The 14,654-nt window shown below is 54.7% G+C and overlaps 1 protein-coding gene across 1 annotated transcript in view; it reads right to left on the reverse strand.

Annotated features, from left to right (window-relative positions):
- GABBR2 (gamma-aminobutyric acid type B receptor subunit 2) overlaps positions 1-13,095 on the reverse strand; it is a 336,043-nt gene extending 322,948 nt beyond the window's left edge. Inside the window, exon 1 of the mRNA XM_032860690.1 lies at positions 12,721-13,095. Coding sequence (XP_032716581.1) covers positions 12,721-13,038 — 318 coding nt within the window. The 5' untranslated portion in view covers positions 13,039-13,095. The remainder of the gene's footprint in view (positions 1-12,720) is intronic.
- Positions 13,096-14,654: the final 1,559 nt, after the last annotated feature.

Here is a 14,654-nt window from a genome sequence, read left to right on the forward strand (position 1 = left end):
GCTGCTGCCATGGCCGCCACAGAGGTCGGGGTCTCCACTGAAACCAGGGCAGGACCCTTCCCCCAACCAGGAGGTCAACCCCAGGACAGGGAAGTGCCGGCTCCAAGATAGAAACTGAGGACGACCGTTCTCGTTCTCGACACCAAGCACCTTCAGTTTGCACGCACATGTGCAGCCACAGTCCCCACAGACAGGGGGAGGAGGCATTCCAGCATCAGCTCCCACCTCCAGACCAGACTGCCCTTCGCTCCCTACCCCACCCTCCTCTCCAAGCAAACTTCCTCTGGGAGCTTATTTTGCCCTGCCCCGAAGCTGACCCTGCTCAGGGCTCCAGCCCTCCTCAGAAGAGGCTCTGCAGGTGTTAAGCTCGGACAGAGGGAGTCAGTCTCATTGCTCTTCCAAGGGCCTCTGTGTTCTTCAGACAGTGGGACTCCTGACCCCAGAAACCCTGAAGCTTCCTAACAGTAAGGGAGGGGCTTCTAGAATGTCATCTGAACACAGAGCCAGCCCTTCTTCCAGGGACATCCATGTCCCTGCCTCCCCCCAACTGTAAGCCCTTGGCTTTCTAAGTGTTCAGTGACAGGGCCATCCAGGTGACTCAAACTAAAACACAACAGAGGGCGCCTGGATGGTTCAGTCATTAAGCGTCTGCCTTTGGCTCAGGTCATGGTCTCAGGGTCCTGGGATCGAGCCCCACATCAGGCTTCCTGCTCAGTGGAGAACCTGCTTCCCCCTCGCCCTCTGCCTCTCTCCTCTGCTCGTTCTCATTCTCTATCTCAAAAATAAATAAAATCTTTTAAAAAATAAAAACACAACAGAGGCCCTCACCTCAGGAACCAGAACCAGAGCTGCTCTCAGAGGTCAGTCTTACAACTTTCTGCCCTGACCATACACCAGGACAGAAGCGCATCACATCCCCACCAGGCACTCCACCCTGTGGCATCTGTGGAACACCCACTGGGCAGCTGGTCCACATAGTTTTATCTAGTCCCCACAAACAATGCTGGTTATCCACTCCCAAACCTCATGGTACATGTCGGAGAAGGGAGGCCCAAGAGAAGCGGCCACCACAGGGCACCCAGCATGGATGAGGGGTGGACCTGGCCTTTCTGGCTGCAAGACCAAGCTCTTTCTACGACCTCTTGCCTTCGTGGGTGCACATGTGAAAGCACCCAGCACAGTGCTGGCCTGAACCCCATATCACTTCTCACAGCAGACAGCCCTCACTCACTCTCATGGCCCCAAATTTCCGCCCAGGGACCCTCGTGAGATAGTTTGGCTGTGGATAGTCCTGGGTCTGAGATGTGCCAAAGATGGATGGCCGGACTTCTGATGACCGAAGGCATCTGATGCTTGAGAGGAAGACGCGTTCCCTACCTCTTATTCTAGATGCTTCCGTAAGAGTGCCAGCTAGGGTCAGAAAACCTCAGCCCCCGGCCTCTCCGCTCTCACACTGTTCTAATCTAATACTGTGCCTTCCTTCTTTATTAGGAAGTTGAATGAATCACCCGTGTGAACAACATCTCAGTGTCTTTTATTAAGATGTTATTGGAAACAGCCAAAGGCCCTGAGAAGAACAACCCAGAATTAATTACTCGTTGTGCTTAGTTTCAGGCGTATCTTTTATTTGTAACTCTTTACAACTTTTGTAAACACTTTCACATTAATCTCTTTCTCTTCCCCTCTCTCTGCTCCTTCTCTCCACCTCCCCGCATCAACGTTCTCTACAATAACTCCATGGAGAACCCGGGCGGGGTGGGGCGGGTTACTCGAACAAACATAAAACTGCCATTGTGGTAAGCCCTAGAGAGGAAAGTTTTATGATTCTCAGAGAAAATGGGGCAAAGGATTCTTCCCAATCAGGGAGGATAGACAAAGCCCACTTGAGCTGGTGTCTAAGAGATGAACAGAGGTAGCGAAAGTGTTCCAGACCGTGGAACAGCTTGTGCAAAGGCCCTGTGCAGAGCAGGGGGAGGGAGCGCACTCACCTGAGAAACTGAGAGGACCGTGTGTCTAGTCCAGAGTAGGAAGGGAGAGCAGGAAGCACCGAGGCTGGGGAGTGGTCAGGGCAGACCCTTGGGGCCTCCAGGGCCACCAGGAGAGGTTTTGTTCCTATTCCCAGAACAAGGGGAGTCTTTGGAAGGTGTCAGGCAGGGGGGCCACCTGGTCGGAGTGCTGGGTCAGTGGTCCTAACTGTCCTCTGCACCTGGGGAAGAGCCCCTGCCCCTGGCCTGTCCCCTCACCCTTCTCATGCTGCAAGGTGACGATGCCAGGCAGCCTTGCTGCGTGCCTTTGAGAGCACAGCGGCTGTGGGTTCATCTCCACATGCCCCGCACCCAGCCCAGGCCCTGCACCAAGCCTCAGGTACAAAGGAGGCAGCACCGCTGCCGTCAAGGTAATCCAGGAGACACGCACATAGACACAAACACTGACACCCCCAGTAAACACCGCAGGAGGTGACAAGCTCCGCAGGTGCAAGGCGAGCAGAAAGTGGATCTGTGGGAGCCAGGTGTGCAGACAGACGTGCTCAAAGTGAGGAGGGAGCACAGGGCTGGCTGTGTGGAACAGGGGAAAGGGAGAGGGCGGGGCAGAGCTGGAGGGAGATGAGGGGTTGTGTGAAGTTCACAAAATAAAATAAGGAAAGCATCAGCCACCAGCAACATGTGCCACTTGCCTCTACAGGAGGAAGGTAAGAAACTGCGGGAGGATGCCGCTCCCTTGGTGCTCAACCTTTGGGCATCAAGGTCAGACCATCTGCATTGAAATGCGAGCTCACTGCTTGGTTGGCCGTCATGTCCGTGACCCCGCCAAGCCTCACCTGCAACCTGAGGGCACTGATGGCACCTGCCCCAACAGGATGTGGAGAGGATCCCATCAGCAAACCCTACAAAAAGACTGATGCAGGGACGGATGCATGCTGAGCCCAGGATACAGGTGAGTTCTTGCTGCCGCTATATCCTCTTCTTCCCCTGCACGCTTGCAACTAAATGCTTCCATTCCCATTTCCTTCTTTTGTAACAAGATCAGAAGCTCTCCAAGGGATTTCCAGTGTTTCTAGAACTCACAGAGTCCAGCAAGGAGCTCAGAGGGGTCAGTCGGACCCCCAGAAGACGCTGTATGGAGTGAAAAGGGAGCTCTCTCTCCTGTCAAGGTCAAGGCAGTCTACACCAGCTTCGGTGGGAGCCAATGCATGGCTCTGATCACATGCCACAGGAGGGGCTTCCAGGTCCCCGCCTGCTGGTTAAATCCCTGAAAGAATTCTGGGCATTCTCAGAAAAGCTTCAGTGAATGGGCAGTTCTAGAAACAAAGTGATTTGGATAATATAGTGATTATTATAAGGATGACTGTTGCTTTCAGAATCAGTTCCCTCTGAACAAAGTCAAGTGGATCATAAGCAGAGTGTGAAAATATCATTTTCTCTGTACCACCTCCTGACCCTGCGCCATGAGAGCAGCAATAATGCATCACTCCTCGAAGTCTTTCTTTGGCTAGATTTTATCTGAATGGTGACTGATGATGTCCTTGCCAAGTGGCAGGACAGGGGTCCGCTTTAGCCAGCAGCTGGGGAACGTGGGCACTGATGAAGACAGATGAATCCATTTACTCCATACTCTGGATCTACCACTAATTTTCTAGATGACAATGACACTTCATCCTTCCAGCGATGCACACTGTTCAGAAAGACCAGAAAAGTAGGAAAACTGCCAAAGGATTCCCCAATTGGCCCCAAAAGGTGCCACAAGGTTCATGCCCTTTACTCGAGCAAGAATTCTCAGACCCCAAAGCTCAGCTCCTAACTATTTTACTCTTATTTTGCACATGATTCTAATAAACTGGGTTATCTGATTTGGGGTCCCGACCAAAACCGGATCAGGGAGATGGTCACCCTGAGGCTGAGGTTAGCCCGTTCCTGAGTCAGTCTTGACCACGAAAGGATAAAGAGCAGAAGCTTCCAGCCCGGGAGCAGGGAGTGTGGAATAAGTCTTGCTCTCCAGAGGATCCCAGGAGACCTCTTCATCCACTATCCCCAAACCTGTCATCAGACCACCTGGCTCACCGAGGCTGATGACTTGGCTCCGTTCCTGCAATTTCTACTAGGACCAGAGCCCAGTCCAGCCTCTGCTGGTGCTCACGTTCCCTGGTGGTGGGAATAGGATATCACAACCTGATTCCTACACCCACCACCTGCTGGTTTAGAGGACTGTTCCAATAAACCACCTAAAACCATAACAGCTCTCGGATGCTGGAAAGTATTTATTTCCTAAGTTTTCGTGTACCTTGGAAGATGCCATGTACGTTTGTCAGGGGAGAGGAGACTCTTCTATTGGAACATCCAGCAAGTAACATTTGCACTCCACAATTACAGGGACCCCCAAAGTACCAAATAACAAGAATGCAGACGAACAAATAAAGAGCAAGCAGGAAGCTCACGTGTCTTGTCATACGGAACAGCTCCTCGATTTGTGAAAACTATGCCCATTAATCCTCTTAGAACCAGAGAGCTGTGTCCCAAGCTTTTAGATGTATTTGTTTGTTCAATAAATACTTATCGAGCTCCTGCTCTGTGCCTGGCCCTGAACCAGTGCCTCAAGGGGCCACAAGGGAGCCAGGCACACCTAGAACCTGCTCTCACTGTGCTTACAAGAGAGCAGAGCCCCTCCAGCCATGCTACAATTCACAGAGAGAAGAACTTCCCCATGGTCTCAACAGCTAACAGAGCACCAGGACCCAGACCGCCAACCCCACGTGGGGCTCACACCCCCACGGTTCCAGCCTGGTACACCTGCTTTTTCCTCGAAAGGTACAGAGAGAAAGGCATCTCACCAGCCGCCCTGCACCTTGTTACATAAGCAGAGAGAATAAGAATAAAATAAAGGAGAGATGAATAGAGATGCTCATGGGGTGAACTACACCGTTTAATTTTCTGACCTTCCTACAATCAAATTAAATAACCAAAAAGATTAGCGACAAGGAGCCACTCACATTCACAGTCAAACATAGGGAATGGCTAAACGGGTGCTTCCAGAAGGGATCGCCTTCCCCAGCATCCTCCTCCGATCCACTACCACAGTTTGGCTCATGCTACATGCAATGGTTTCTGTCTGTTTTGACCAGCTACTTAGACCGTGAGCTCCTTGAGGGAGGGGTTTGCGTCGCATCCACGGCTGTGTCGCAGGACCTGCAGAAAGTTCTATCAGCCAGAGTGTGCTGCCCTAGGGCACTGAGGCAGAAGCGGGTAGTGCCTGCACAACTGTGTAGGTGGGCCGGTCGGATCTCCTCTGCAGGCAGAACCTACCGCTGATGGTTTTTGCTGCAGCTTCAACTCTGTCACCATATTTAACTCCGCTAAGGACACAATCTCCAAGGCAGCTTGCGGTCGGTGACCGAGCTGGGCAGGGACTCGGTCCGATGTGGGAGCCCTCTATGGGCAGACTTTGCCCCAGAGCAGCCCACGGATGGGCCCAGACTTGCTGAGCCTCTTCCTAGCCATCTGTCCTTCGCCCTCCGTTCCCAGCTATCAGCCTGGTGTCATGGGCCGAGCGTCTCCCCACCTCCTCTTGTATCTTACACGGGCATCCCCACCCCGCCCCCTCCAAGAGCTCTTATGCTTCTAAATCTGTCTTGGCGTCTACTTCCTGAAGGACCCAGAAGGACAAGTCTGCATGGCACCCGCCTGCTCCTCGACACTGCCTCTCCTCCCTTGAAGCTGGCTTGACCCACGACTATTTCTGGTCAACGGAATACGAGTAGAAACAATGCCTGTGTCACTTCCAAGTAAAGATGGTTAAAAATCCAGGGTGCCTTCCCCATGAATCCCTCCCTACTCCCATCTTCTCAAAGTCACAGGATGGAAGAGTCACACCCCAAATCTGCCCGGCTCCTTGTGTTCCCACTTGGAGGCGAGCCCCTCAGGAGCATTTCTAACACACTCCGGAATTTGGGTAAGCGACAGAGAAATTTTATTATGTAGGCAACAGAGATTTCAGGTTTTGTTTGTTAAAGCAGCAGGACCTAGTTCACCCTGACTGACAAAAGACATGTGTCCCACTCATATCTGTTCAGCGCCTCTATTTTCACGGCTGTCCTGCCCTTCCAGCTTGCTCACTTCCCCGCTGATCTCCGAGTGAGGAAGCTGATGGTACTTTGTGCCTGGGGGAGGGTAGGCCAAACACAGGAAGAAGCCCTTGTCAAAGATAAACTTAACAAGTTGAACTTTTAGCGAATACCAAGGGCTAAACAGGCCCTAGCATGGGCGTTCCACCCACCGCCCCCCATGGGTGGCTGGCTGGGTCTGGGGAATTGGTTGGGGGCTGGCATGGCCAAGGGCACTGCCCTCCCATGGGAGCAGCACGGGGCTGGTGTGGGTGGGAATAGGTAGGAGGCAGCTATAGCCTGACAGTCCACTTAATCCTGATAGATGGGGTCACTTGAGTCCCGTGCTCATGGGGGGAGAGATGATTGAGACAAACTCTTCATTCGGTGGGAGGCTAATTCGGAAAGGAGATTGGAATTTACTCACTCACAGTGCCGTTCAGCAGATGCTCACTGATGACCTGCCCTCACGGAGCTAGAGCTCGGCGTGGGGAGAAAGAGTACCTGCCAGGATACACGACAGAGGGGAAGATGGGCTGCTCGAACCCCCTTCCTCCAGCTCCCCATTCGGCAGCGCGGCGTCGGCACATGGCACGACAGATAACGCTGCCTTACATTACATCATGTCGTGAGGTTCCACATCCAAGATACCCATTCTTCCTGGCGGCCCTGTGAGGTCAGCATAACTGTCCCCATATGGCACAGGAATGATGGCAATGGTGACAACCGAGAAGCGGGTATTTACTGGACACTCGCAGGGTACCAAGCAGTGACCTGACTACCTTACCAGGGTGGTCGCATTTGTGAGCCCCATTTTATAGATGACAAAAGGGAGGCAAAGTGCCTGGCCCCGGGTCACCAAGCAGGGAAGTGGTACCCAACAGGGATACAAACCCAGGGCTCCTGAGGTATGGAAGAGCTCATCCAACAGGTACCTTGCAGAGCTGAAGGGTCTGAAAGGGAATCTGCCATTCTGTGCCTAGCCTCACCTGTGCTGAGCCCCTCCCTCTTCCTGCCCCTGCAGCGCAGTGCCTGGACTCAGTGACTCTTGCCTGCCAGAATTCCTACCCTTCTGTTCCCCATGGGTCCTTCCCTGATGTCCCTCCCACCCCGGCAGGTCTCAGTGTTGCCTGTTCTCCTCCACATCCTCTCATTGCCTGTTCACCGCGGTTCAAGTTCAGCATCTTGAACTTGAAGCTTCCTGGCTTCTCAGTCTCCAGCTCATCTGTCTACCATCTAGGCTCTGCCTTTCCACCAGGCCCTGATCATATTACATCCATGTTCAAAACCACCACCTACACACGGCTCCTCCTAGTTCCAGAATAAAGTCCAACTTTCTCAACATGTGATTCAAGGCCTTCCACACCCAGCACCAGGCTCCCTACCCTCCACAGTCCCTGCACTTGGGGGAAAGCATAATAAGTCAATGCTCCCCAAACACCTCACACTGTTTCTCCCTCCTTCCTTTGATCTTGGGGCTCCTTCCTGGGATCCAACCTCCCCTTCCCTGAGTCCCTGCTTCTCTACGTCAACATGACATTGGCTCTTTCCGGCCCATCTTGATTTCCACTCCTCCAGAAGGCCTCTCTTGACCTAGATATGATCTTCCCTTTCTCTCAATGCCCTTAGCATGCCTGGTCTCTTTCTTGAACATAGCATTTCCCAGTGCCTGTCTTTGTGGACATCTACAATCAGATGCCCCTGGCATCTACACCTTCAACAGCCTTGGACATCCTTCGAGGAATCACCTTCTCTTCACTCCCTGCTCATGTGGTTGGGCAGGGCTGACCTCCCTGCTCTCTCCCTCTACGAAAAGCTGGCTGATGTCCCAGACCATCAGTGTCATGGGATTGGTTCGGGGATGGACACATGACACTATTCAAGCCAATGAGAGCTGAGTTTGGGACTTTGGATGAAACATTTGGGAAAGGAACACTCTTTTTACTGAAGTTTCTAAACTGGGAGTGTGTAAATTTGCAGCTGGTAGGGGCCATCTGTGCCACCACATGGGTAGGGCCTGCCTGAGAGTGAAGCCAAACAGAAAACCAGAGCCAAGAGACAGAAAGAGAGAGAGACATTTTTTAAGATTGCATTTCAGTCCCTGGATTCAGCCATGCCTGAAGACAGCCCACTCCAGGACTTTTCAGTCACATGAACCAGTTAAAGTGGCGTTTCTATCACTTGCAAGGAGTCCTAAGCAATACACCTCCTAAGGGCCAGGTACCATGCTGGGTAGTGGGGCTGGAACCACAGAGAAGAGGTAGTCTGATTCAAAAAGGGCTCATTTTCTATCTTTTTATTTCTAAGAACAACTGTATTGAAATACATTCATACATCTTATCGTTCATTCTTTTGAAGTATATGAGTCTACGGTTTTGGGATGTTCATAGAACTGTGCAGTCTTCACCACAATCCCTTTCTAGCTAACCTTGAAAATGGCCACTGTGCGCTAGAGCCCTGTTCTCCCCTACGCACCAGCTCCTCCTCGAGCCCAAGACTGGGTTTTGTTCCCTTCTGCAGCACCAGTGACTGTAGTAGGTGCTCAATTAGTGCGTGCTGAACTGGACTCCTACATCCTTGAAAAGCTCAGCCTCCCTCCACCAGTTGCCTGGGCCCTTTCTAAAGCTCCCACCGTGAATGAGAGAACAGATATTTGGCAAAGCTGCTCAAGGGAAGGACACACTCACCTACCGCTAGGCTGCCCCTGGATTTTCTAAGCTGGATCCTTGCAGCAGGCTAGCCTTCCTGACAGGTGCACACCTAGAATGTGCTCCCTGGGATCCCTGAACTTTCCCTAAGTTTATCACATAATAATTTAAACTAGTAACAAGTGGGAAAACATATACATCCGACAATAGGGGAATGACTTAATATTTATGGTACACCATAAACAGGATAGGATAGTAGGATAGAATAGTATGCAGCCACTCGAAATCATCTTTGCAATTGAGGACATGGGGAAGTACCCCCAATATAATGTTAAATTAATGAAACAAAATATAAAAGGGCACAAAGAGTGAGATCTCAAATACCTAAAATAGTAAAAACTAGCAACTAGAATGAAATACTGGTAATTGTTAGGTGTAATTGTCTTTGTACAGGTGGATTATGAGCCATTATTATTTTTCTTCATGCTTCTAATTTCCCTTTTTTCTAAAATGAACATTCCTTTAATCAACATAGAAAACACTATTTCTTAACTCATTCCTTGGTTATTATTTAATTTTATTAATCTGGTAACTGAAGAATGAGAAACGACATGTGAACGACATTCTGAATCTCTTGTGAAACTTTTTTAAAAAGACGTCGTCCTTCAGAATCTTTTAATCAAACGTGTAAGTAATGTAACCCACCATTTTCACCTTTTTACCTTGACTGCCAGGAAGCTCGAAGCTAAAATGTAATACACAAAATTGCAATAACCCAAGTTCTTGGTATAGTAACGTCCATGCTTCTATATGGTTTCTGATGCTTTTTTTATTTGTATGTTCAGCTGTCTCACTGGTGTTTTATATATACTCAGCTCTACTTTGGGATACGGATTTTATCTACAGCAGGGAAAAGAGGACTTAACTCATAGATGCTTTGGTGAGATGTTTCATTTTTAGGAACACAAGGCACTGAGTGGGGCTTTGAACATTCTATTGTTATTCTAATTACAGTAAGAGGGTCAACCTAAAGAAATTCAGGCAGGAGGGTCCTTTATTGAGAGAGGCTCTCCCAGTGATCAGATTAACCCATTACTTGGTAAATTTCCACCTCTTTGAAGACTAAGTGGACCCAGGTCCCTCCTGGCTGCTCACAGCCTCTGGCCATTGAGTGGCAGCAAATGGCAGCAAAGCCAGCCAAAATCCATTCACCACATCCGTCTTGTGTTCAAGTCTAGTGACAGGGCTGGGGAAGGGGTTAGGGAGTACACACACTCTGCAAAGACCCGTCTGATTATAACAGGCCCCAGACACTCTAACAGAGGCCCCAACGACACTTCGGATCACTGTGGATCTTGCGGCCATGACCCACAAACGGAGCACTCCTTTACTTCGGCTCAGCAAGAAAGCACCTCTCCTATGGAGATGAGCCACTTGAAAAAAATGAAGTATTATACCACCTGCACGTTCTCCTAGACATGACAGCCCATGGCAGGAGGTAACATACGTACTTGCTCATAAGCCAGAATTATTTTTTTCTGGTGATAACTTCGCTGACCCTTCACGAGACTTCAGAAGTGAGAAAAACAAAATAAGCAGCCTCCGTGTTTAGCCATGACTATTTCGTCACACCTAATGCTGCAACGTCTTACTTGTGGACCACGCCAGAGGAAAACGAAGGCAGGGAGGCAGGAAACATTTCGTGGGTGCTTCCAGCATGTCGGAGGAAGCCCTGGCTGCCGGGCTGCCAGCTCACGGCACTCTCCACTTGGGGCCCTTATCCCCCAGAGCGTAACATCACCAGCTGACCGACTACATGCGACAACTCCACTTTTCCAGATGCGAGAATCTAGGCTGAGACAGATCCAATGACCCCACTCAAGGTCACCCAAGGGGAAGGTAACTGGCGTCTGACTAGAACCCGGGTCCGACCCACCCCAAAGCCCGTGCTCTGTGCCCCTCGCACAGCTGGAGACGCTTCTCTGTTTGTGTGAGGCTGCGATTACCCCGTGCCCTCCTTCCCACGCTGCTTTCAGCTGATTCCCTCCAGTTGGGAGCCTTATCCTCTCGCCTTTGGGCCCTCTCACTCAGAAAGTCATCGAGACACACTTGAAAAAATACATGTAAAAGCTTCAACCCACACCCTGAAGCCAGGCACCCATCCCTGCACTGCCACAAACAATCTCATGTGAAATCTCTTTCAGGGAAGCTTTCTGAAGGGAATAAACTGGTGATGAAAACCTTGTGCAGCTGACATTTGGTGATGATGCAAGCAGGGCTGCCCTGGCTACAAATGTTTCTGTCTCCAAAGAACGGGCTCTTCTTTCCTTTCCCTTCCCAAAGAGTATGTATGGAGACAACAGGGAACCAGCGCCAAGAGGACAAGCCTAGGTCAGAACTGAGGGGCGCTGTGCATTCCTGCGTGCCAGACAAGTCCCCGGGAAAACTTGAAATGTTCGCGCAAAGATGAGGGCGATGAGAATGTCACTCAGAAATAATTCCACACCCGGGTTAGCTCTGCTCAGCACCCGAGCTTGCATCCTCCCGGGGCGAAGGAAGGCTCTCCGCTTGCAGCAGCCGGCGCGCACCGCCACCAACTGCCACCCGTTCCTTCACCTTTTATTTACAGCGCAGAGCAGGCTGGTTCATCAGTGAAGGGGGAGGCGGGGAATAAAGATGCCATCCAGAATTCTGCTCTTTCTCAGGGGACACACAAAAAAAGGGTCAGGCAGAGAAGGAAGCGGAGCCCGGGCTGCAGGGGCAGCGCGGACCTCCGCTCCGAAGGGTGGGAGGAGAGGTACCTGGGCCGGCAGAAGCTCCCGGGGAGCTCCGGGAAGCCGGGGTCAAGCCCGGCGCGCGGCCCGGCTTGGCGCGGTGTTGAAGGCGCCAACTGAGCGCACTGCACAGGAAATCACTGCCCCCTTCAGGCCGCGTCTCAGACACCGCGGCAGGAGCCGAGGAGCTCCCTCGGTCCGGAAAAACTCGCAAATCCGACCTCGCGCGGCCGGCGATCACTCCTCCAGACCCCCTCCAGCAGCCGTGCAGGCGCTGTAGGTCCGCGCTGGGGCTTCAGCCAGAACGCGCGCTGCGGGCGTGAGGAGGGGGCTTGGAAGGCGAAGCTCTGGGCTCTACGGCTCCCCTCGGAGAAGGAGGCCAAGAGGGCCGGCCCGCTACTGCGCTCCAAGTCCGTGCTTCCAAGTCTGCGCCCGGAGAAACTGCGCCTGTAGCCGCAGGGCCAAGAGCAGCGGCGCTGCCGGACACCCCCGCGCGTCCGCAGCGGGACCTGCTCGGGGCACTCTCTGAGCAACTAAACCGAGGGGGAGTCTTCCCCATAAAATCGCTCCGGCTGCAGGCAGCGCCGGGCACATTCAGGCAGCAGCCTTTTAGAGCCGGCGGCCCCACACCTGCCCGCGCCGTGCGGGTTCCGAGCCGCCTGCGCGCACCACGCGCCCAGCCCTCCTGCGCGCTCGGCCCCTCGGGTCCCGGAGCCCTCCGGACCTCAAAGCACGGCCGGGCTCTCCTGGGGGCCCGCGAGCAGGCCATGGCCTTTCTAGCCCCGGGTGGCCCAGTTTGCAGTCAATGCGCCTGTTTCTCCCACCCGGCAGTCCACAGCCCCACCGGCGGGACCTGGGCAGGGGCAACCACTGCAGGCCTTTTAGAGGGTCCAGTCCCCATCTTCTGCACTCCTTCTCTGGTCAAAGGAAACCCGTCTTCTGTCCCCCACCCCCCAACACACACACACACACACACACACACAATCCCAGAGGAGGGAGATGCTCAGCAAATCTTGGTACCAGCTGTGCCAGCCAAGCCCAGAGGGACCCCGGCTTGAGCAGTGAGCACCAGCCCGCGGTGCCCTCGGCAGGCACAGGTGGCTCAGTCAGGGCTCTGCCCAAGGGTCGAAGCTTCCCTCGGTTCGGCACTCCCTCACCCACCGCCCCCCCACAGCCCAGACGGCGCGAGCGGCTGGACACTCACCTCGGTGTCGTAGAGCCGCAGGTCGAGGAAGTAGGGGCGCAGGAGCGACTCGTTGCGGATCTGCTCGATGGCCAGTTCTACGGCGGGGAGCACGCCGCGCCCGATGCTGCCCTTGGCCACCTCCTTGGTGAGCGGCATGAGGCCCATGATGGAGAGCGGCGGGCTGCTGGGCGGCGGCCGGGGGGCACCTCGCGCCCAGCCCCAGGCCCCGGGCGCCAGCGGCAGCAGCAGCGGCAGCAGTAGGAGCAGCAGCAGGCGCGCGGGCGGCGGCGGCGGCGGCGGCGGCCCGGGCTGCCCGGAGCTCCGCGGGGAAGCCATGCCGCGCCGCGGGCTGCGGGCGCCGGCTCACTCGGCCCGCATGGCCTGGCCCGGCCCGCCGCCCCGCGCCAAGCTCTCCCCGCGGCGCCCGCGCAATGGCGCCGGCCCCGGCTCCGGCCCCGGCCCCGGCCCCGGCTCCGGCTCGGGCTCCGGCTCCGGCTCGGCTCAGAACGGCCGCAGCGGCGGCGGCAGCGGCGGCGCCCGTGACGGATCAATCACGCCGGGAAGGGGTGGGAGCGAGCGGAGTGCGGGAGGCGGGGAGCGAGAGAGCGAACGCGGAGAGGGGGGCCGGCGTCTTCGCGCGCGCCTCTCTCCGGCGCGGCCACCCCGAACCAGGCCGCCTCCGCCCGCCCCCGTGCGCGCTCTGAGCCGCTCTCCCGCCGGGAGCTGCACCGCGGCAGCCCCTGGAGCCCGGCTCGGGGGAGGGCGGGCGGCAAGAAACGCGGGAGGCGAGGGCGAGGCTGCTCGGCGGCGGTTCGGGCCGCCTCCGGGGACGGGGACGGGCCGTGCGCGCCGGGGGAGGGGGAGGTGCTGGCGCAGGGGCGGCCGCGGGGAGGGCCGCCTTCCCAGCACACGCACACACGCGCCCCCGGCCCTCAGCCGAGCGGGCCGCCGCTGTCCGCCGACCGCCGGGGACCTGAGCGCCCGGGGACAGGGGCTGGGGGAACGAGGACTGCGTGCTGGCACACGCCGTGGCCGCCGCCGCTCCGCCGAGCGCTTCCTGCACGGTGGTTTGGGACTGCTACCCGGAGGTCTGGCTGGGAAGGTCTTAGCTGCGAGCTCGACACCGAGGCGTCCTAGAGGCACCTGCAACCTATGCTCTTCTGTTCTGTGCGGGTGTCTGGGGAGGCCCTAACCCAGCCCGAAGGGGCGGCCGAATATGCCGCCTGCCTTCTCACATCCTTTGGTGCTGGGGTGTCCAGAGCTTAGGGGATGGACTGAGAGCCCCTGATTTCCCCACCGGACTGAGAAACCGTCCTCTGCCAACCTCAGAAGAGACTAGGGTCCTCACCTTGCGCCCCCTCCGGGCATTTGACCTCCCCGCGTCCCCACTCCCAGAGGGCTCCGCCCTAGAATTTTCCCTCTGGGTGGGAGCACTACCCAGAACAGATTCTGCTTCCCTTGACTTGGCCCTCTCTTGGCAGGGTAGCGGAGGCTACACTAGCTAACCTTAGGCAAAGCAGTCCTGTGATCTGACCTAGTCCCTCCGTGCTTGAAGAATAGAATTTGTGGGTCATTAAGATATAAAATCCCAAGGAGTGATTAATGAGGGGAGACAGTAGGACATCAAATGAGAAAATATCCTTGTGCTTGAGTCAAACATTGTGGGCCATATCCACGACCTTGCAACAAGGTTGGAAGTTAAACCTTCACTGAACATTTACTACCTGTTTTATAACGTAATCCTCACAACAGCCCAGTGAAGGAAATACTGTGTTTATCATCCTCAATTTACAGGTGAATACACTGAGGCTCAGAGAGCTTCCACAGCTTGTCCAAGCACACAGAGCTACCACGGTAGGACTGGAACCCAGAGCAAGCAGGAGCTCTGTACAGAGGGCATTGGGAGCCAGGATGGGGAAAAACCCCTCCTACGGCAGGGGCACTGCCCTGAC

Source organism: Lontra canadensis, unplaced genomic scaffold (assembly GCF_010015895.1).
Source record: "Lontra canadensis isolate GAN:19392208 unplaced genomic scaffold, GSC_riverotter_1.0 scaffold19, whole genome shotgun sequence".
In the NCBI taxonomy this organism is placed as follows: Eukaryota; Metazoa; Chordata; class Mammalia; order Carnivora; family Mustelidae; genus Lontra; species Lontra canadensis.